Source organism: Apodemus sylvaticus, chromosome 11 (assembly GCF_947179515.1).
Source record: "Apodemus sylvaticus chromosome 11, mApoSyl1.1, whole genome shotgun sequence".
NCBI lineage: Eukaryota > Metazoa > Chordata > Mammalia > Rodentia > Muridae > Apodemus > Apodemus sylvaticus.
In genome coordinates, this window is record NC_067482.1 from 20,306,974 (window position 1) to 20,331,091 (window position 24,118).

The 24,118-nt window shown below is 39.4% G+C and overlaps 1 protein-coding gene across 2 annotated transcripts in view; it reads right to left on the minus strand.

The window, feature by feature from the left end:
* The window catches only part of Slc4a4 (solute carrier family 4 member 4), a 322,837-nt gene that overhangs the window by 58,605 nt on the left and 240,114 nt on the right, over window positions 1-24,118 (minus strand). For both annotated transcript variants that reach the window (XM_052198847.1, XM_052198846.1), the window contains exons 13-15: window positions 20,336-20,469; window positions 14,063-14,334; window positions 1,145-1,215 (exon numbers count right to left, since the gene is read on the minus strand). In XM_052198847.1, the coding sequence (XP_052054807.1) occupies window positions 1,145-1,215; window positions 14,063-14,334; window positions 20,336-20,469 (477 nt within the window). The remainder of the gene's footprint in view (window positions 1-1,144; window positions 1,216-14,062; window positions 14,335-20,335; window positions 20,470-24,118) is intronic.

Consider the following 24,118-nt stretch of genomic DNA (forward strand, 5'->3'; position numbering starts at 1 on the left):
AATGCGAAGGTCTTTAATTTTTTTTTTTATTTTGAATAAACTTAGGTTTTTATTGGCTTCCTTTTAAAGCACAAAAAGAATTTTAATTAAAAATCTTAAAACCTAGAAGGAATCATTTCCTCCTCTATTTTAGGCAAGTCCTTCTGGGTTAGCTGGCAAAGAAATTAAATTTGAATTCTTCTATAGTGATTTTCAACATGTAGATATGGTGTTGCCCACCGCCCCCTACATACACGCATAGGGAGAGAGAGGACACACACACACACAAAGTATGAAACATAAAAAATAAAGACATAAGGTTTGAAAAAAAGTCAGAAAATTCTAGAGGCAAGGAATAAAGTCAGAAAAATACAAGCCAGAGAATACAAGAACAAGAGAGAGCCCGGGTGGGGGTAGGGGAGGTGTCATGTGAGAATTGCCCAGGAAGGACACACAGCTTCTCTTTCAGAGATGCTGTGGGCACTGGCTGCACAATATCTGCAGAAGTGTTCTGGTCTCCTGAGAGATGGGCACTCTCTCAATACAAGGTATTATGCTTTCTGTCTTTGTAACTGAGAGATTGATATATTCTTTGGTTGGCTTCCATATTTGGCATTGAAGGAACAATCAGAAGCCTGAAACAGCACTTTCCTCATTTTCTCCAATAAAAAAGTTGTCTTCCAGCCTGTGACCTTCCATACAAAACAGCTCATTTTAAAAACTTAATTCCAGGGCCTTAAAGGTCCCTGGTTACAAGCCATGGGAAAGGCACCGTGTGATGGGTCCTCAGTCCTTTCTAAGTAATGGGGGGACGGTCCTGGTCTGAGCACCCTTAGTGATGGGAGGACAGTACCATCACTTCAGCCAGACAAGACCCTAGCCAGGCCAGAAGAAGACAACACTGACTCTTCTTTTCCAACACTCTCCTTGCCCTTGTGGAAACATTTCAAGGTCACAATAAATAGCACTGAGGTCCTTAAGAAGGTTTGAAAAGAACGTTATGCGAATAAATTTTAGTTTCCCATTTCTTAAAGGGAATGAAACACTAACTAAAAGCTGGTGTCCTTTTAGTTCCCTCTATGGGCAGCTTTGCTGAATGGAGACTACATAGCAGCCTGGATACAGTGTAAACTGTGCAGGAAGTTTGAAATATCAAGTCACTTACCAGGTCAGTAGAAGAAACAGTCGGCAGGTCCTCTGGGGCTAATGAGGTGTCATTAGATATGGAGAGATTGACTGTAAGAAAAGGACAATTTCTTAATATGAAAAATAAAATAGAGATAAGCTAGATACATGACTTGTAAAACACAGAAGGGGGCACAAGAAGTCCTGAAATAACAGAGTATTGTAAGCATATTCTTAGACCTAAATAAAACAAAACCTTCAGCAGATCTGTACGGCAGATATTTAAGAGATGACATTAAATTTTGTTTGTGTTCTTAATCACATTTTAGTGCTTTGCTAGTTTCTCTTTGAGGAGAAGTGAGGGAAGTCTAACTGAGAAGAACGGACACAAAACCAAAAGCTCAGGAGCAGGTACTAAAGTTCAGAATTTTATGTTAGTGTTTTCACTATCTATAATTCTGTCTCTGGTACATAGTCAATATATATTTGTCTAATGGCAATATTTACTGTCAATTATTAAGCTGCTTCCAGGATTTAGGTACAGGAAAAACCTCAAATTATGAAGATTAACTAAGTATTAAGTAATTTGTACTGTTTAGAAAACTGAACTGTACATGATAAAAAAATCTTTGCAAACTATGAAAAAGCATTAAAAGAATGATATAAATATGATGAATATATATATACATATATACAAATTTATAATATATAATCAACCTTTAAAACATTTCCATATAATGAGGCATCATTTGTAGATTTAAGATGTCCCGTGCTGAAAAATTAAACTAACCTTTTCTTTGGAAACGTTCCATTAGTTATTTTATGGGTCTAAAAATTAAAATGTAATATTTTAATTGAAACATTTCATTTTATCAGATACTCTTTTTCCACTGACAGAAAGATTTGCATTTTAAACTATTATACAGAGAATATACTTAATTAGTTGCAATATGAAACAACGTTTATTAAGCTTTCATCTGAGAATCATATCATTTATTCAACATTAGATTGAAAAATTGCTCTTTGGTTCTCCCCATCCAGTGAAACACCAGACCGTCATTTTATCTCTCTGTACTTCAGAGTTTGTCTATGTAAACCTGTAAGGGGAAATGCACACCGGTGTTCGATAGTTGAAATATAAAATGGGAGATCTGTCAGAAGGACAGAAGGGCTATAGCTTTACATTACTCATTCCTAGAGTTTACGACGGCTAAGTCTTAACTCACAAGCACTCAAAGTGATAATCCAGAGTCAATTAACAAAGCTGGGAACGAGGTGTTTCCCCACTGGAAATGGTTTCAGAATAAATACAGACAAGGGAAATGGATGAGACAAAGAAACTAAAGGAGAGTAAATGATTGGCCGGGGGTGGGGGGCCTACTTTGGGTCAACATTAAAATCTATTCTGGTCACTAAAGGTTGGGCTTTTGGAGACTATTAGCCAGAAGGTAGTACCTACCACGGGATCCCTAACATAAGCACATGGTGTGTTTTTTTTAATTCTGTTTTATTGCAAATCCCAGAGAATCAAGTAGGCTAAAGAATGCTTGGCCTAAGCAACAAGAAAAGAATACTTTAAAAAAAAAATTAGTTAGCAAAGTACTATTAACAAAGCTACATGTGTAGTACCATTTTGTGGTACAAAAAAATAACAAATTACATCTTCTTATGTGGTTTGAACAGATATGGCCATCATAGGCTCATGTGTTTGAATGCTTGGTTCATAGGGAGTGGCACTATTAGGAGGTGTGGCCTTGTAGGAGTAGATGCGACCTTGTTGAAGGAAATGTGTCACTGTGTGGCTGGATTTTTGAGTTCTCATATAAACTTGAGCTACACCCAATGACACAATCCCCTTCTGCTGCCTGTGGATAAAGATGTAGAACTCTTGGCTTCTCCGGGACCTGCAGGCTGCCATGCTTCCTACCATGATGATAATGGACTAAACCTCTGAAACTGTAAGCCAGCTCCAATTAAATGTTTTCCTTTATAACACTTGCCTTGGTCATGGTGTCTCTTCACAGCCACAGAAACCCTAAGACATCTTATAATACTCAATTTGTTCATTTTCAAAGAACAGTATAGGTCTAAAGATTTATCACAGTCAGAGTGTGGGCCCGGGGTGGTTTCAACCTTGATGGTAGTTAAAGAACCAAGGTGGAAGGTGGTATATTTGAGGCAGAAGATCAGAAGGTCATCCTTGGCTATGTAGAAATGCGAGCCCAGTCTCAGCTACATAAGACTCTGTTTCAAAAACAGGTAATAAATAAATAAGTAAACAAAATCATCCTAGAACAAACAACACATCATAGGTAATCTTCCTCACATGATTTGAAAACTGGGTAAGGTGAACTACCTGAGAAATGCCTTCTCTAATTGTGTGGTCAGGGTGATCACCTGGATTTGGACCTTGTGAGATTCTGTATTCTTTCCTTTCTACCAGCATCCTACTACTCATCAAAATCTAGACTACGATGTTAATGGGCCAGAGACTCAAGGTGGAGCAGGGCTCACCAATGAGTCAACACTAAGGAAACCCCAGGCACTGCTCTTGTCTGGCTAGCTTCTCGGTATAGCATCACCAGCTTCCTATGACAGGATGTTGAGAGTTTCTTAGAAACACACTTCTCTACATCCCAACAAGGGTTAAAGTGTTGGGTGGGGGGGTGCGGAGGGAGGGAATGTAAGACTAATTCTGGAGTAATTATAGATAATACAGAAATTAAGAGTCTGAACTTTCAGTAACTGCCCCCAAGTATTGGAAATGTATAAACTCCACTCAATTATATTTCTTTACATTTTCAGTGTCTGTCCGAGATAAACTAGTAAAGTATACTGACCCTAAAAATCCCAGAATAGCAGTGTCTAGAGAACAGGAAGACATATATAGTATTCTCTGCTTATTTTAATAAATATATGTATATATGTGCACTTCTATAAATATACATTGGCAGGATTTGGTAGCATCCATAAATGAGATTAAAAGTAAATTTCTTTAGGCTCACTGATGAGAAAATGATCGATTACAGCTGGGCTCTTGATCTACAAGGGCCATTGAGCACCATTTAGATCCAGACAGAGTATAAACACTTTGGCATCCAGTTGCAGACTGATCCATTTATAAGGCATCTGCACTATCCTTAATTAGGATTCTGAAAAGGTCAAAAGGAAAAGCCCAGACACGCTGCACTCTGTCTTCACTCTGGGCTCAGCATCAAGGCTCAGGGGGAAAAAAGTGCAACTCTTTGCTTTGAGAGCCTTGCTAACTTGGGTCCAGCCAGTCACTGCCAGGTCAGTCCACTCTATGGTATGAATCCCCACAGGTTCATGGTTTTCCATTATCTGGATTTTCATTTTCTGGTCTTCCTTATTTCCTTATATATCAAAGTTGAACTGATCCTCTCAAATGGCTGCCAGAAACGGACATTTTTAAAGTATGTCTGTCAGTTTTTAATCTCAAGCTGGCCCTCCTGTCTTAGTGCTTATGGAGAAGTCTAGAAAAAGAACGAGGAGATACAGTGGCTCCAGCATCAGGAAGGGACATGTGTCAGTGTTGGTACCTATGTCAGTGTTGGCACACCTCCCACACAGGTCCTCCCACCATGGACCTGACGCCAAGGGGACTCCACATGTCCCCTCTCTATACACCAGCAGGAATTATAGCAACAGGAAGAGGTACACGCTCACTAGAGGCTGCGTGGTCAAGTGTGAGCACCAATTGCTAACTGCAGGCAGGTCTGGCTATACAGTGCAACACATCGGATCAGACAGGGGTGTAGCAGTCCTGGCCTAAATTTTGACTGTGCCGTGTTCTGAACATAGAGCTCTAAAACTCCTTCCCATAACTCTTTCCCTAGTCTTAGAAGAGTTACTTCACTTTTCCAAGTTCCCGGTCCATCATTCCTATAGTTGGATCTGAATCTAACCACCCCATAAAGTGATAAGACATATTCAGTAATGAAACACAGGCAACCCTGTTAGTGCTGTGAGAATTCCGAGTTTCTGAGGTCAGAGCTAAGTAAGTGGTGCTAATTTCACTATTAGCTCTATAACTTGGATAAAAAACAGACCTTGACCTGGAGGGGGATGTCAGCTACTTCTTAAAGGTTTTGTGATGATTAAATCTATAGACACTGAGCTACTTAAACATAGGTTTGCTGAAATCCTCCAGTACATGCCTGCAGTTTGAATGGTGCTCACTAAATGCCAGGCTAATCTGAATCTGCATCACAACAGTGTGTCATGGCTACAGTAACTCAGGGCTGCAAACAGAAGGATCTGAGGGCTACTCTGTAATTATTAGGCCTCAGTGGGTTATTCTGCTCTAAGCATTGCTTTAAGGAAACCAAGTAAGTCATAACTGACAAAAGACAAAACTGGATCTCCTTCTTGCTGCTGGAGCATGTCATTGATTTCAGGGTCCTGGATAATTTGATTATACCACTTCTCTTGTTAAAGCCAAATCTACAAAAACAGCATTTGTAGATAACGGCAAAGTGAATCGGGAAAATTCTGGGAGAAACAGCTAGGGGTTACTACTCTCTCAGCTCTTCATCTAAAAACAATGTTATATAGCTTTTCACTCTTGGATTACTGTTTTCATTTTCCGAAGTACTTTTACCAAATCCAGTGCTTGAGCTTTCCTTGACGAGCAAGTTAGTTAGCCTGTCTTCAGCTGCAGAAACTCTTCCCACAAGTTTTCCTGAGATGCTGTGCTATTGGTTAAAGAGCTGAGTTACAGTGGACATACTCAGTGGAATATGTTTAGTCACCATTTCCACAAAAATGTCTCCCCCCCATATCTACCCACTATCACGTTCCCAGTATGCCGCAGACATTATTCCAGAGAAACTTGTCCGAATACATATTTTATATAAACACAACGCTGGAGAATATTTCCAGGTCTGGTGCTAATCCAAACCCATTCCCTGCCCCCTTTCCAGACTCTACAAGCATTCTGGAGAAGCTGCTAAAACACAGGTTAGGACAGTGAAAGGAGCCCAGAGGGATGGTGTTTGGAGCCACCATGACCACGAATGACCAGAACACCAAATGTGCTAATGAAGCACTATTCTAAGAGCGAGGAACAGGAACAGTACAGAGTAACTTACACTTTCAAGTTTTGCAATTACTTTATGATTTAAACCGACTTCATAAAAATAAAAAATAAAAAAGGAATGACCTACAATAAAAGGGAAAGTGCACTTCATATGGCACCATTCCTAAAAGATAAATTAGAATCATGATCATACTGCATTTCCTCATTTTTCTATACCTGGGCTATAAGACACATACTGACAACACCGTTGGCCCACAGGACTCACAAGGAACCATGTAGTTCTTCTCAATGGGGGCCACATGTTATTATGGTATCTATTAGGCTAAGAGAAAAAATATGCAAAAAACAACAACAAAAAACAAAAAAAGTAAAATTCTGCCTGAGTGTCAACTAATTCATAGCATTCAGATGTCTTTCCATGCTTGAATAAAATAAAGGCAAGGGCATGAAACACAGAGCTAATTCAGTTGCTTGGCTTGGTCATATATTTTCACACCAGGAGAAAGGCCATCGTTTACTCTGAGAGATTACAGACAGCGATGCGTTCGATGTCTGAGAAAGAATTTTCTCCTCTTAATCACTCATCCATTATTAAGCACGTACTCTCTGGAACAGTTAACAACAAATCAATAAAATATACCCCGTCTGTTAGCAACAGTGTCCATCCCCTGAGGCTATTTTTCTTGCTTTTATAATTTATTATTTTTAGCAGAGCTTTTTTCTCTTCCAGATAAAGGACCAACACCTGGTCAGAAAATTCATTTTGACCTTTTCTAAACTATCAACGTGAGCATGTGTGCATCATAAACTTTTTGTATTATGCAAATGAAAAGAGGGACTAGAGTTAAAAATGTGGGTCTAAAGTCTGGGTCCAATGTAGCTGGACCTCTGGTCATTTGAAAATAATTAACACTATTTATAATAGACTACTTCTTCAAAAGTGATCAGAACATGCTGTTGAAAGTTGTATTCTATTAAAAATAAAAGTGTGCTTGCATGAGTGTGTGTGTGTGTGTGTGTGTGTGTGTGTACAATTCATATCATTTTAAGGAACATAATTCTTCAAAGTCAATGAAGTAGACTCGGAGTACTATAGTTCCTCCTCAGTACTTACCCAACTTTCCTATAACCTCTATAGCTGTGATAGTAAACCACAAAGGCTTGCCATAAAGCCTTCCTTCTGAAGAGCAAAATGAAGGAGTATTAAGGAGAGAGCGCATTAGAAAGAGTTGCACATACGGCCAAAGTAAGAGCTCTAAGAACAACAAAAGGCTGGCCTTTCGCCACAACATGCGCTCCTAGTGTTTCCTGTTTGTTCGTAACAGCACATTGGTGATCAGTGACGCTCCATGCTCAGCTTTCAATAGAAGCTTACAGGGAAAAGAAGGAAATGTTTAAACCTCTTTAAAGAATACTGCAAGACTGAATGGGGCTTCTTGTGTAAGACACTGAGAATTATGAAAAAAAGAATGCTTTGATTCAATGTTGACTGGTGGCAAGCATACACACACACACACACACACACACATTGTGCCATTTAATGTTAATAACAAATCTTCATTCATCATAGGAATGCAGTTTGCAGATTATGGATAATTAGTCTATCTCATGGTCACACTGCTATGTGGTGTCTGTGTTTAGCCTACTGATGACTTCCTATACAGGGTGGTTGGTAATAACTTGGGATGTGGTGAGCTGTTTCCCGGCTAACCACTTTTGTTTTCAATTTGGGCTTCTGAATTATCCTCTTTTTTACATGCTTATGCTAGGCAACCATCAAGGCATGGTGGAAAACAGATCTATTATCCCCACATAGATTAGCATTATGTCTGAGAAAAGAAAAATGTTAGTATGCAGCCCATGTGTCAACACGTGAAGGTCAAACTTCCTGGCTTGTTTTCCCTTTCAATTCTTCAGAGAAACAAGACCTATGTTTTGAGTTACCAATCGATAGCAAAAGCTAAAAGAGAAGAAAAAGGCTTCATAAAGAAAAACAGCCAGGAAGTGATGAGATTTTACAGAAACTTTCAAGAGCAAGAAGGAAGAGGAATGAGGCATAAGAGATTAAGGCTCAGAATTCAGAAGCACTCGCTGGCCTTGCAGAGAACCCACGTTTCTGAGCCAGCACATGGTGGCCTACCACTGTCTGTAGCTGCAATGTCAGAGGAAGTTTGTGGGTATGAGGTACACATACAGTGTACATATATACCTGCAGCTAAAACACACCTATTCATCAAAACATACATAAAGAAAGAAAGAACCAAGAAGGAAAGAAGGAGGCAGAACTGTCTTCAGAAAGACAAAACTGAACACGTGATATGAGTACACAGGGATGTGGGGAAGGAGGAAGAGGTAACTGGCAAAACTAAGATTTTTGAAGAAACCTTGTGGGAATACACCACTAGCTCACAAGTTAATTTAAAACATATTTTAAGGCCAGGCATTAATTATGCACCTTTAATCCCAGCACTTAGGAGGCTGAGGCGCACAAATCTCTTGAGTTCAAGGGCAGCCTGGTCTACTAGGGCTACAGAAAGAAACCCTGTCTCAAAATAATGATAAATTTAAAAACTCAAAAAAAAATTGAAAAAAGAAAGAAAGGGAGTTCGAACAGAGGTATCTGGTATGGGTAGATAGCACTGCTCTTAGAATATCTGGATTATTCAATGAATATCTCAATGCCAGACATAGGCTACTGTCATCTAAGTTCTTGGTCAGAGAAACCACAAAGGCATTCACAAAATACTGGCTATTTCTATTGTTCTTGGTTGCAATGCTGGGAAGAGCCTATTTCTGAAGACAATGCAGGACATAGAGAAGGCAGTCTAGAAACAATGGACATTTCTTTTCCTGCCACCTAGCTTTCATTATACCTAGAGGTGTGATGTAGGTTAGGGAGAGCAGACATCAGTGATCTCACCTAGAACCGAACCTTGCATGTTACAATACAGACACGCCAGGAAAGATGTGACAACTAGGGCAATAGCAGTGTATCTGTCACTAGGAAGAACCAACTGCTTTCTGACAAGGTTTGAAGCCTGCCCCACAGGAAGGAGATCATGCCTAGTCAGAAAGCCATGGCCAGAGAAGTCACAGGGGCCAGAGGCAAACCTACTGTTACTGTTTTGCTAAATGGTCACGTTATCAAACTCCCTTCTAAATACTTATATCTATACAATATGTGATATCACTGATATGCACATCAATATATAGCAGCTGTGGTTACCTGCACAAGACGAAACCAGTCAAAATTCTAGCATGGATGAGGAAAGAACTCACAAGACCCTCAACCATCGCTGAGGATCTATCTGCAGATATTGGCTGCTGAGGGAAGGAAAATCTGTTTGCATCTGGGATGTGGCCTCTGTAGGTTGCCCACACTCCAGCGGATGGCTTTACAGACATGTGCAGCATTAATTGTACTCAATGGGTTGTATTTTAAAAAAAAGAAGATGATGAGCAGTTGGCAGAAGGACTAGGTAGGAGAGTCTCGAATGGGGTTGGGGCAGGGAAACTTGTAGATAATCAGAACATATTTTATTTATGTATCATGAAATTCTTGAAGAATAAAGCATAATACACGTATAAACTATTCAACAAAATTCAAGACCATTTTTAAAAGGTCATAAAGTATTGTGGACAAGAATAGAGTCCTCTTAGAGATGGCTGACCCATATTTCCACTTCTATAAAATCTCTATTTGCAAGACCATGGCTCCATGTGCGCAGCTGCTGGCTTGTTGTTACATACTGCCCCGGCGTTGAAAAATAAACCATCCGCCAGTTTAAATATTATTGACTCATTGATTGAATTCCTTTACTAGGAGTGCATGTTGTGATAAAAGACCAGCCTTTTGTTGTTCTTAGAGCTCTTACTTGAACCATATGTGCAACTCTCCCTCACGCATTCTCTCCTTAACTCTCCTTCATTTTGCTCTTCAGAAGGAAGGCTTTATGGCAAACCTTTGAAGTTTGCTATCACAGCTATAAAGGTTATGGGAAAGTTGGGTAAGTATTGAGGAGGAACTATATAGTCATATAGTTCTTTTGTTATTTTCCTTCCTTCCTTCTTTCCTTCCTTCCTTCCTTCCTCCCATAAAAAGAAGGATATTACAGTGTAGCTCTTGCTGGCCTGGAACTAACTATATATACCAGACTAGTCCTGAACGTTCTGAAGTTCGGCTGCTTGTAGCTCCCAAGTGCTGGGATTAAAGGTGTGTTGCACCATGCCCAGCCTATAGTTATTAACTTTATAGAGCTTAGAAAACATGGAAACTTTTCCATGAAAACATGGAAAAATGCATATATCTTGTGATTTGAATAAGACATCAAATATATATTTGAATGTTTAGTCATAGGAGTGGCACTATTTGAAAAGGATTAAGACATGTAGCCTTCTTGGAGAAAGTGTGTCACTTGGGGTAGGATTTGAGGTTTCAGGGGCCCAAGCCAAGTTTAGAATCATCCTTTCAGCCTACCTATCAGGTTGTATCTTAGCTACTTCCCCAGCACCTCATTGGCTGACAAATGCTCCTTGCCAATATGACAATGGACTGAGCTGATGAAACTGTATGCCACTCCCCAATTAAAAGCTTTCTTTTGTGAGAGTTTCCTTGGTCATGCATGGTGTCTCTTCACAGCAATAGGATAGTAACTAAGACATGTCTATAAGCCCCTTTTTCAAATCATAAGCAGGTTCACACTCAACAGGCTCAGATCATCATAAGTTCCTGTATACACTTCATGAGTGCCACCACCACAAAACAAGTGTAACCAACAATGTGGAGGCAGAATAGCCCAACCACCTAATGGTATATGAGGAGAAAGAAAAATGATACACACTAGCTTCTTTGTGCTGACACTCATACCAGAGGTTAGATTGTAATGAATAATAGCAACAGTAACAGTTGCATATAGCATTGAATTACTCATTACATGCTAGAAAAGAATCTAAGCAGTTTTATCTATATCAATTTATTGGAGGAGGAATTGATACAAGGGTGATACTAGATAGCCCAGGCTAGCTTGGAACTTGAACTCCTCCTGCCTCAGCCTCCCAAGGTCTGGATTATAGGCATGCACCACCGTATCTGCCTTCTTTAAGACAGTTCTAAAAGGTACTATTATTAACCATATTTTATAGATGAAGGGGAGACCAAGCTTTGTGGTGAAGGGGAACTTGCTCCAGTCACACATTTGTCATTAGACAACTGGTACTTAAACAGGAGAGCGACCCTGGCGCTGACTAGAGGGAAGGGAAATTGTGGATGTCCTCAGAGCAACTCAGGGCTGGGGCTTCACAGAACCTAGGGGACACAGGCAGAAGGAAGCTATGATCTCGCAGCTCATCCCTGCAGTGCAGATGTGAAGCTGGTGCAGCCCTCAGTGCCACCTTTCCATACAAAGGTCCCACTGGGAAGGGGAACATCAAAGAAAACCTCCTCTCGTCTCTCTGCTCCCATGTTTCTTTCTTTTTTCTCTCCCTCTCCCTCCCTCTTTCTCTGTCTCTCCCCCCTACTTCTCCCTCAACTTGAACACATTCACTGATGTTTTCCTTAGTCCTGTATTAACTTGTCTGCCACCATCCAATTAGAAGAAATAATGAAAGCTTCCATTAGCCACAGGTAGACTGGGGCCAAGACCAGATCTTTCTTTTGTGTGTGACACAGATACTGACAAAGCCCTCATCCAGCCTCACAAACATCTCAGACCACAAAACACTGAGGGACAATTATTTTCTTTTAGAAAACCTTGATGAATGTATACTCAGACTTGTGTAACAAGTCAGCTCAGAGTTTTGCAGCCTCTCTATACAGGACATGAAAGAAGGAAGCTCTTGATCTCAGCCATTTGCCCTTGGTCTCATTGCTAAGTTCATTCCCTTACTGGCATTTAAGCTGACTGCTCTGGGATTTCACTGTACATTAAAAATTAGGAGAGACATTTAGCCTCATGGACTTAATACCTACTGGGTTCATGTATTTCCATTGGTAGATAGCCATTGTTAGACTAGATAGACCATTGTAATAAATCTCATATATATATATATATATAGTATGTATATATGCAATTTATATATATATAGTATGTATATATGCAATTTATATATAATGAATATATTAGTTATGTTTCTCTAGAGAACCCTGACTCATAGCCATATATTATTATGTCCTACACAAACCTCTTTGTAATCTATGAGATATTTCATGTACTACCACCTCAAGTTTGTTAAAACTATGTAAATCTCATGCTTAATTGAATACTGAAATCTTAATCTTATATTTCTCTGCCTTGCTCTTAAATATAGGCTTTATATTAATATATGTTTATCATCCTCAAACTAGACAAGAAGAGCTGTGGTTGTGAAGTGCTAGATGCCCAGTCTTCCCATCAGTACTATAGCCAGTTACCATGAGGTGCTACTTTCTCTCTTCACCACGCAGATGAAAATCAATATTCTGAGACTTTCAGAGAATGAGTTACTCCCACAAGCACAGCAACTCTTTAATTTTATATCCATATGCATTTTGAGTCTGGCCTACAGCACAATCACATTTATTTTATTATGAATAGAAGAAGGCTGAGCCTCAGAATCCAGAAGTGAAAGTGGATATTCTGTGAATATACTTTACATTCATGCTTATCCTGCCTCAGGATGCTATTGGGCTCAATCCATTAGGCATAACTCAAGAAGTGTGAAATGCATATCAGTTTTTACTTTAGGTAACACCAACCTATAGCTAACTGTAGATCATAGTATCTACAATACTATTGTCATTAAATTGTATAATGAAAATACTAATCCATTAGTCTATTATAACAAATCTAGAGTATACTGCTCAGAGTGGGCCCTCATAGCTTTGTGCTCTATAAATCAATGATGAATTATTCTAAAAACATTTCATATGACTTTGAACACATTTATTTAAAAGAACTTACATTGACTTAAGTTTGAATAGATGGATATTAAATTATTAAATGGATATTAAATTATAAATTATCATATGCCTCACTCAAATGTTACCTTAATCTTTACAGACTTCACAATATAAATCTGCTACTAGTGTGTATGTGTATGTATACACACACACACACACACACACACACACACACGTGTGCGTATATATATATATTCATACTAGTAACAGATTTATATATACATATGTAAATATTATACATGCATATGTTATATATGTGTATAAGTACATATATGTGTATATATGTATATAAGTTTCTGCATATGTATAAATATACATAAATATTTATACAAATATTCACACACATATATATACATATACATATATACATATATATCTTCACATGGCTGCCTGCCTTCCTTTCTTCTCAGCTTCTCCTCGGCCTTTTCCTCCTTAATGACACTGCTCAGCAGAATGAAACTAAAAGGTCCCACTTGTCCATTAAATGTCTCTAATTTGAACTTCCTTTTTTAATTTCATGACTCAACTTATGAAATCTGAATTAGTATTCCTCTTTTCTTCTGTAGTTTAAGATAATCGACCTAAACATCATATAAAGGAAGAGATACTCACAAGCAATCAAGAAACGTGAAATAAAAGTTCAGAGAATTGGGTTCATCTGATCTTTAGACTCATTATATACATGCCTGAGCCTCCCCAATTACCTCATAAAACTAAGAATAATGTAGACTTCTGTTCCTTGTAAATATTGAAGTCTAAGGTAATCACAAGTACTATGATTACCCATCCCAGTGATCCTGAAGTCGTTGTCTCATTGAATACCTTATATGTCAAATTCAGTACTATGACTCTTCAGAGAAAATGTTTCTGAGAAACATTGCACTATACTGAAACTTTGCAAACAGGCGCTCCCAGCTTCCTACCCAGAGTACAATGGCAAGCTCTAGCCAAGGTCTCCTCACCTGGCTCTGGTGGCAGGCAAGCACAGGAGAAGTGAGTGTTGTAACCCACTTTGAAGTCAGAGTTGATAGGATAGTAATCTGCTAGCTTGATCATCTTCTTGAAAGCATCATAGATGAAGATGAAGCTGATCAGAGAGGAGAAACCTTCTTCCGTGAAGCGCGTAAAGTACTGAACCAGGAAGCTGGCATCAGTGGCCACCAGGATGAGACACAGGAAGGCTGACCACAGGCCAATCCAAAGACGAAACTCCAAGTAGTCAAAATTATGGTCCCTGGGAAGAAAAAGCAAACAAACAAAACCAAACAGGTGTTTTGACTGTTCCTCCAGGAAATATATGCAGAATATAAACCAACTAAAATGCCTTAAAAACACAAGATCACTTTCAGATACTATGTACATAAAGCTAAATTTTATCCAGAAAAATTTAAGGATCTGGTTACATGATGTTACTGTGCTACCTTTAGGAACTACTCTAAAAGTTGTGTTTTGGGGGGGGCGTGTCACTAGTTATTGTTTTCGAAAAATAACTTCTGAGGTGGAAGCTTTTCCTGCTAGCTGGCTTTCGTAGAATCACTATGAAGGCTGCTGAGTAAGAAACTGTATCCACACTCTTATCCAACACTGAACCCTATAAACTAAAATACCAACTTAACAAGCAATAGATGATAGATAGATAGACAGACAGACAGACAGACAGAGAGACAGACACAGTTGTGTAACAGTGACCTGATTGTTTCAGATTAAACCAATTACTTTCTGATTGGAGTTGAGGGCTGCTGTACCAGAGGAATCCTGTGCTTGGTACTATAAATCTGCTAAAAATGCATGACTGGGGAGGTCCCAGGGCCTAGGCAGAATTTAATATTGCTGTTCAGTTAAACAGATACAGTATAAAAAGGACTACTAAATATTAATGTTTACAGATAAATGTACCTTTACTTAAATCAGAAAGCCTCTCTTCCTATTGAGTGACATTGAAACCAGAGGCTTTGAATTCTCAAGATGCTGATGATAAGTGATGATTGACTGCTCAGTCCTACACTGATACTTATATTTTATCTCTTGATACCTATTTCTTGCAATGCTCAGGGAGTTCTGTAGCAAAGGGGCCACAAGGACTATAAGAGATAGAAGACATCTGTACTGTATTTGGGGGAAGACAAGAATTACAATTGCAAACTTCCACAGTTGCTGTTTATTACCCTAGGTTTATAAAAAATGAGATCACCAACAGTCAAGCACTGGTAGAGAACAGGTTCATGGAGTCCTATGCCTCATGGATTACCCTATGAGCTGCAGGCAGACTCTGGCAGACAGGGAGTTAATGCCTTCACTTGTCTACCTACTAGCAAATCCACCAGACTTCAGTGAAAAATACCAAGTATGGTCACACAAAAGACCCTGGTTAAACTAGATGGGTCACAAAACTCTTAAAAGGATATCAGTCTTAGAAAAGACTTTTAGGGATGAAAAGAGGGTTCATAGGGATGAAGGGGAGAGAAGAGAAAGTGGGGTGAGTATAGCCATGCCACATGCATGAAATTGTTAAAGAATAAGCTTAAATTTTAAAAAAGGTTTAAAGTAGGTATTCATGGACTGTACAGAGTAAACTACTTAAAAACTACCAGGCGTGTAAGGAGTAATGTCCTGGTTAATGTCCTGGTTAATGAAGATGACAGTCACATCAGTATGTTGTGTGTGCTTAACTAAGATCGGCCTTCAACAAAAGGAGACAAAATGATAAAGACAATTACAGTGTAAAATGCTAAGTGGCGGTGTCATGAGAGGAGAGGATAAGTAACTTTGGGAGGGAATGAAGTTGCAAAAAGAACAGCAAGGTGTTTGAGAATATGTATGAAGGAATGTTTCAGACTGAGTAAGAAGTGTCAGCAAAGGAAGTGGAAGAGTAGTCTAAAAGATATGTGCTGTAAGATACCCTGTAATGTGAACTCTGGACAGAGCATCACTAAGAAGAGAAGACAGGAGGAAAAACATATGCTGCGATCAGATCAAGAGAGGTTGCCCAGCCATGATGCAGCCAAACCCTACTGGTTCTCATGTGAGTGCCCACAGATAGGATACCTTTTGATTATACTGTGTGGGAAGTATCCTGTCTACCTTGTTCTGCCTGGGCTTGTTCCATAGAAGCCTTAGAATGGACCATCATCATCAGCTAAAGTAGGCTACTGTCGGTCAATGCTTTGCTCATTTCATCTAGGTCAAGATTGACAGAAAATGATGGGTTAAGTATTGTTATTTCATGATTGCATATTGGTTATCTTTTAATAAGGTAGAGAGTGAGTGTTTTCTAATGACTGTTAATTCATAATTTGTTACTTTATTTCATAATGTGATGAGAGAGAAAATAGAATCTGAGAACCAAGGATCCTGCATATACAACAACCAAGACAATGGGTTCCTGATAACAGTTAGCCACTGTCTGAATACTTTCCCAAAGTCATCATAGTGCCTTGTTTCCTATCATCAACTCTGTCTGAGCAGCTAAATCTTTGCCTGATAAAAATCTCTGAACTCATTCATTTACTGATATCTACGCTTGCCCTACGCAAAACTATTTTCCATACCAGAGCCAATACAATCTTTTAAGTGCTGACCATACACCTCCACTGAAACTTTCCAATGACTTCCCAACTGCTCATAGAATAGAATTCTACTCCTCCACCCAGAACAATACATTGCTCATTAAAACGTGACTAATACATTCATTATAGATGAAGAAGAATGCACCTGTAGCTCATGTCTTAACTAAGACAGTGACTGGCAATGGCCTGCAAGTTACTACATAGAGCTAGGAAATAATTATAAAATGTTGGATTTTAAAGTTTCTTACAGGCAGGCATAGTTAATTTTCTGTCAGCTTGCCTGGGATACGGGGTGCACGGATATTCAACAAAACATTATTGTGTGTTTCCACAAGTCTGTTTCAGTAGAGATTAACATTAAATGCATGGACTTTGGTTAAAAGTGGATAGGCCACATCCCATTAGGTGAAAAATAGGATAGAGAAAAAATGGAAATTATGAACTTTAGTGTGATTTATGTTCTATAGATCTTCAGAGATATTCCAACAACAGCTTTACCTTCTATTCCAGTTCTATATGCATCCACATCTCTACTGCTTAATGTCATGCATGTCTGTGTAAACTCTACTGCTTAATGCTATGTCTGTGTAAGTTAAGCAGACTACAGTAAAAACATGCCAGAGGAATTGAGAGAGTTCACGTTATCATATGAGACAGGTCTAAAACAATGCTTAAGGAATGCTTTTACTACCATTTGAGCCAACCAGCATTTTTTTTTAAAAAAGCTTAAAACTTCCCTTACAAGATAAAATGTAGAATGATCTTTTTGGTTTGCTTGTTTGATTTTCTGTTTTGCTTTTGAGATGGGGGCTCACTCAATAGTTCAGGCTTGAATGGAACTCAATATATAACCAGGACTGGCTTTGAAGTCACCGTCCTCTGCCTTAGTCTTCCACATACTGAAATTATAGGCATGGGCCACCATGCCCAGACTGAAAGTTAACACACTCCAGATTTGTTCCAAGAATGCTAGAAGATGTTACAGAATTTATGCTTGCAAGGGAGGATAAAACACAAATCCATTAATTGTTAGCAATTAAAACATCATGAGTTTGGACACAAAGGACAAATGACCATACAAACTTAAATCTTAGAACCTAAACAATATACACCGAACTCGCTATTCTAAGAGACTTTTAAACCACCGGCTTAGATCAGTGAGATTGAATTCAAATAAAATCACTAACTAAAACAATAGCACTGCTATGAATCCACAACATTTACAGTTTCAAGAAGAACTAGAAAATGAGAATCTTAGTAGCATACCAGTTGGTAATCTCTGATAACTACCCCAATCTTTCGAAACAAGGACTCAACTACAGCTCCTGAAAAGGGAAAAATATGTTGGGGCAAAGCTGGGCGGGATGAACTATTAGTCACTTGACTAGACAGCCATCTTTGTTCTTTAGTGTACTGAAGAGGAAATGACCAAATGGAGACTGGACTAGACTTCCAACGCACATGAGGAAGCTTTTTCCCATGGAGCACCTAACGCCAGACAGTGTTCCACAACGGACTTTGTATCCAGAGGAAATACCAGCATTACTGGAGCACTAAGAGAAGTAAATGAATAAATTCATAGCATGGTGAATAAAAGTACCATTTGTCACATAATAGGCGATGTTGGGCTTAAGGCAGTTTTGCAAATGTTTCTTCTCATTGCTTTACAACTGTTTTCAAATAAATTACTGGAAACTATGTAACAGAACCAATTATGACGGAACAGAAGGGAAAGTGAGAAGGGAACTTGCTTAGTGGAAGGAAATACTCTGTAGCCTACAATAAGTAAAACAAACCAAGACACAAACATTTTCTGTAGATTCAGACTCTGATCACATCGCATCCAATAAATCTCTCTGCAAGCCTCTGTCTGTTTGTTCCTGTTTATAGCACATGCTTGTTTAATCTTCCCATGAAGCCTTTCTTGTCTCACAAAATGTTTTCTTAAACATATAAAAACTGTTTGACTCTCTCTATAAACTGACACGAATAAAATTCTTTCCATGTCCTTCTCAAAATTATGGTGGAGGGGAAATCCGTAATGATGATCTACAGAAAAGTCACGATTTTATTTAAATATTACAACTTCAAGTGCTCAGAAAGCTTTCACCAATGTTCTCTGCTCAACTTAAAAAAGATTCAAACCCCCACTGTCTCATTTAACTTAAGATCAGTTTCAATGACACACACAACTTCAAAAGTTCCGTGAGAGCCATTAAGTCCACAAGTACCATTATGGTTTGGTTTGATATGAGATATGCCCCTGAGAGTTGTGGGTTTAAACATGTGATCGCTAGCTGGTAGCATTATATGGGAAAGGTAGGGGAGTTTCGGGAGGTGGAAGCCTGCTGTAGGAAGTACACCCTGGAGGTTAGCCTTGAGGTTGTATAGCCCCATTTCCTGTTCTTTCTTGTTTTCCTGACTGCCAGGACCCCTCACACTTCTTTAGCCAGACTTTCCTTGCAGTGAACTCTAAGTCAGCATAAACCTGTTCTCCTCTGACTTACAGTTTGTCAGAGTATCATAGGACAGCAACAGAGAAGTAGCGAATGTAGCTACTGTATAGATACTGGCTGTTCTAAAACTAAAATCCTGCAATATGTAACAACATAGAATATGGAAATTCTACAAAGGAATGCTCACAGGACACGTCAAACTGTGATCTGAGCACTGAGACGATCCAGTAAGGCAATCCTGTCCTTGAAGAATAGCAAGCACAGCAGAGATAGACAAAAATGCCCAATTTTACTTTGAATCTATTCCTGTGCAAAAAAATAAAAAATAAAAATAAAAATGAAAAATTTAAACAATTTCCTTATCTCAATTACCCACCCACCACCATTTAAAATGATCCATCAATTTCTAAATGAAAATATTGGCATCACTGCTATCCGTCTGAGTACTGGATGCGATCTACAGTGAAGAACAGGGGAACCACGGGTTAAGAACATTCATTCTCTTTCACTTGAGAACCATACGACCTGATACACGTCATTCGGTTTCTTCACTGTTTCAGGATCATGGCAGAAAAGGGCATTTTAAAGTGGGACCCAAGGAAAATAAAATTAACAGGCTATTCACAAAAGACTAACTCCCCCTCCCCTTTAAAAGACAAAGCAGATCCACTCAAAGCTAACTAGAGCAGGAAGCCATTATCAATCTTGGGCTTTTAAAGGTCACCCAAGGAATGGAGTTACAAGAGCCTGGTGAGCTAAAACTAGGCTAGACAGGCCACCTGACAGAGGCCAGTGTCAGGAAGCAAGCCAGGAGGCTGCGTTGAAAGCAGGGGATGATGGGAGAAAGTGACATCCTGAAACTTTGCTCTCTCTTCATTATCCAAACCAGTAGGAAGCCCTGGAGGGCAAAGGAATCTGGGGCTTTTAGTCCTAGGGAGTCAGCCCTTCGGCCATGAAACCAGCCAACAACAAAGAGAATTCATAGGGGAGGAGTGATCAGAAAGCACAACAGATGGGCCTCTTGAAAGGATTGTAAACTAAGCTCTGGACAACTTAATCAGTAAGGCACTTTTGACTTCCAAATCTTATCACTCCAGTATTTTGGCAGCTTCTTATTTCTCGGCTATCCTGTGCTTTTTCCAGATGGAACAACATAGGAGATCAAATAACCCGGCAGGCAGACAGACAGACAGACAGACAGAGAGATACATACTTGCTGAAGTTAAAAAGGAGCCTCTCAAACACCAGAACTGGTCCTGTACTGCTCAAGATGGTGAGTGGCTGACCCGCAAAAAGGCAAAAGATGGCTCCGGAGACAGCAGTGCCCAGGAAACTCTCCAACACGCCCTAAAAGAAAGAACAGGCAAGTGGTAAAGCAAAAACAAACCCACATCTTTTCTTCCTATTTGTGACATCATTATAATGGCGCTCCCTGGCAAATAAAACAAGATTCCATGAAATACCACCACGGGTCTTTGCACACACATAACATAAATCTTCCCTATTCTATGGGTTGATTGTTCCACAATGCCCCAATAACTGAGACAACTGGTATCCAGGAGGGAATGGCACCATTACTTGAAAATGTATTGAGGGTTCTGTCAATGAAAGTCACACTCTATAAACCCACCAAACAGAGGCATTTGGTTCAGTTTGTGATTATTTTTTAAATCCATTTTTCTCCTCGTGGTTCTTCGGTGTTTGCTTCAATGCCATAATACCTTGCACTTAGTAGGTACTTTTAAATAGCAACAATTTAAGCAGAAAGCCTTTTCTTTCTAACAGAGAAGATTTGAAAGGGTGGGGTAAGAAAAAAGGGGAGAAGGACGGCGAAGCTCTTTTAACAATTACTTCATGTCTACTTTAATTTCATACATGTATACCTGCATTTTATGTATGTTTTAGTTTCATATGTGTATACACACATGTCTATTTTAATTTCACACATGTACACATGCATTTTATGTCTGTTTTCATTTCATACGTGTATACATGCATTTTGATTATAGCTACCGTGTTCACCATACTGAATCGCTCCTAGACACCATCAGCCTCCAAATCACCTCCCAACTTAATATTCCCTCTCTTCATAACGCACTAAGTCCAGTAAGTGTTGTTGCATATGTGTGTGAATATAAAGGGCTATCTGCTTGGAATATGAGTAATTTTGCAGAGGTCATATTCCTGAGGAAAACGGACTCTTTCTCCCTCAGCAACCGTTAACTGCCAATAACTCTCAGTTGGCCATTTACAATTTTTAAAACTACCAATAGTATAAAATAAAATAAAATAAAATAAAATAAAATAAAATAAAATAAAAAAAAAATAAAATAAAATAAAATAAAATAAAATAAAAAATAAAATAAAATAAAATAAAATAAAATAAAATGTTGCTGCTGCTGCCGCCGCCTGACAACAATGATTCTCATTTCGTGCTAACACATACTCCAATGCCAACTGCATGAAAACTTCAAGGAACTTCATAGTCAGAGGAAACAAATGTGCAGAGACAGAGAGAGCTAAAGCCTTTGCTGACGTCTCAGAACATCAACTCATTCTTTTCCTTCAGCACGACAGGAAACAAAACATGAAAGAGCCACAGACTTACAAAACGACCTTCCTTAATCAAGTTGTGGGGAGCACAGTTTCGAATATAGCAGGAGCGGCACACAGAGGGCCTCACTCAGATCCCTGTGAGGGTCAAGGAATGACTTGAAAAGCATCATTTATTATTTTTTTAATAGCCATCCCAGCTCATCATTCCTAGTAGGAAAGAATTCTAGTGGGAAGCAACACAACACAACCAAGATGCCCCAAACGGGCCCCCCAAGCCCCCATATAGCATTGTCTTGCTTTCTTGATTGTTGACATTGTAGCATTCAGGTGAGTTGAGTGATGTACAAGCACTGTGGAAAAGAGCTATTGGATGTGTGTGTCCATACAACCACATACCATGCTTTGCAAATATTAGAGGTGTGGGGCATCCTTAGGCTTGGATTTTCCTAGAGAGGGAAACTGTCAGCTCCTGTCCATAAACAGGGAGCTTTCATAATTTCATCTTTGGTTTTTGTTTTTAATAGCGCCACTGAAAGCTAAGGATTTAAAGGATCCAATTGAGCAGAGGATCCACTTGCATGGTAGTATGTGTCGTTTATGATACAGTCTAAGCATATTTAATAGGCAAAGAGACTGTGCATCATTCTTCATCAAACACCAAAGAAACCCTATGTCTTAGCCTTAGCACAGGACCAAAGCGCGGCTCAGACTTGGTGTAAGGCAGGGTGTAAAATCGGAAAGGAGGAACCTGAGATTTCAGATCCTCAGCTTGGCTCAGCATAGCCATCAATCTCCAGGAGGACAGGAACAAGGTCTTCCTGCATCTTCTGTTTCTCCTCCCACCCTGCTGCCCACCATCCCTCCACAGGCTTCGCAGGTTCTCACTAATGCTGAAGGAACCAAAGGCACGCCCAAGTGATACCCTAGGTCTCCTTATCAAAGGTCAAGAGCCCTGGCTGCTCGGTTGGTCAATAAAGACAGCAACTAGTTTCTTCCAGAAAACCACACAGTGATTTATGGAAGCCACATGAGGACTGGAAGGCAGATTATTTTTATTGCGGTGCTTGATCCCTTCGTAAGTGCTAGTTTTCCATTCTGTGGCTGATAATTCTGAAGGAGAGACAGGTGATTTATTACACACACCACACTGGAAACTTGCTTAAACTGAGACAGGCTTCCAGCAGTTTTGAGAAAAGGACCATTTTCACCACATTTTGACATGTTCCTTTTCACAACCCAAACATTTTTTTTTAAAAAATAATCCAAGGCAATGAATAACGTTAGCTGTAGCTAGAGTTCAACATAACCTACAAAACAAATGATTGCACCTTTTCTGATTTATCCCATCCAGTGTTTGCCACTATTGAATTTTAAAAGAAAGCTTCTTTGAGTTGTGTCTTATCAATAAGCCATGAGTCTTAGAGATACTTCCAGATCTGACTTCTAGAATGAATTTCCTAGCACTTCACAAAGACGCAGTTGGCTGGGCTTGGGGGCATGAGACATGGGACACAAAGTGTCCCAACACTCTTGGTTGGCCTTCCTCCTAACTCCCTGCTGTCAGAGGATTCCTACAAGGAACAGGTAGTAGAAGCAGTCAGCCAGCAATCAGGAAATCCAGAGTCTAGACTGCTCTACCACAAGAGACCCAATAATCTTCGGAGTGTCGCCTCATTTCTTTCAAGTAATAAAATAAAAGGTGACAGAGTAGAGAAACAGCTCTGCATTCACAGTCTCCAGGTGCCTTAGAGGCTGTATCGCAGTCATAGCATAACCTCTAATCTGCATGTTAGATCAGACAGAATATGGGGCATGCCTAGCACAGTCTCTGGTGGCTAAAAGCTTTTTGAATAACAGCAGCCTCTCATACACAACATGTTTATTTGGATATAAGATAAAGAGGTGGGGCTGAATGAGCGAGTGCTAAGGTCTCAGCCAGCTGGCCCAGCACCTTGCAGACATGGCTATGTGAGCTTACATCAGCTCCACCAGTTCCTGCCCTAGAGCCAAGCATCTCTCTCTCAAACCTATGGCTACCAGGCTGGATCATTACTTGCATTAGAATACTGGTTCTCAACCTTCCTAATGCTGCAACCCTTTAATGCAGTTCCTCATGTTGTGGCAACCCCGGGCGCCAACCATAAAATTATTTTGTTTCTACTTCATAACTGTAATGTGCTACTGTTATGAATTATAATGAATATGCAGGATATCTTATACATGACCCCCAAAGGGGTCATGATCCACAGGCTGAGAACTTCCGGATTAAGTGGGAAAGAACTCAGAGCCCAGAAGAATACAAAGTAGAGATATAATATTAGGTCTCTTCCCTGTACCTTCTCATTCCCTTCATCACACCCAGGAATTATTACTTCTTTTACCTTAAAAACAGGAAGACAGGTAAAAATCTGTAAGGAATGGCTCAAATAGCAATGAGTCT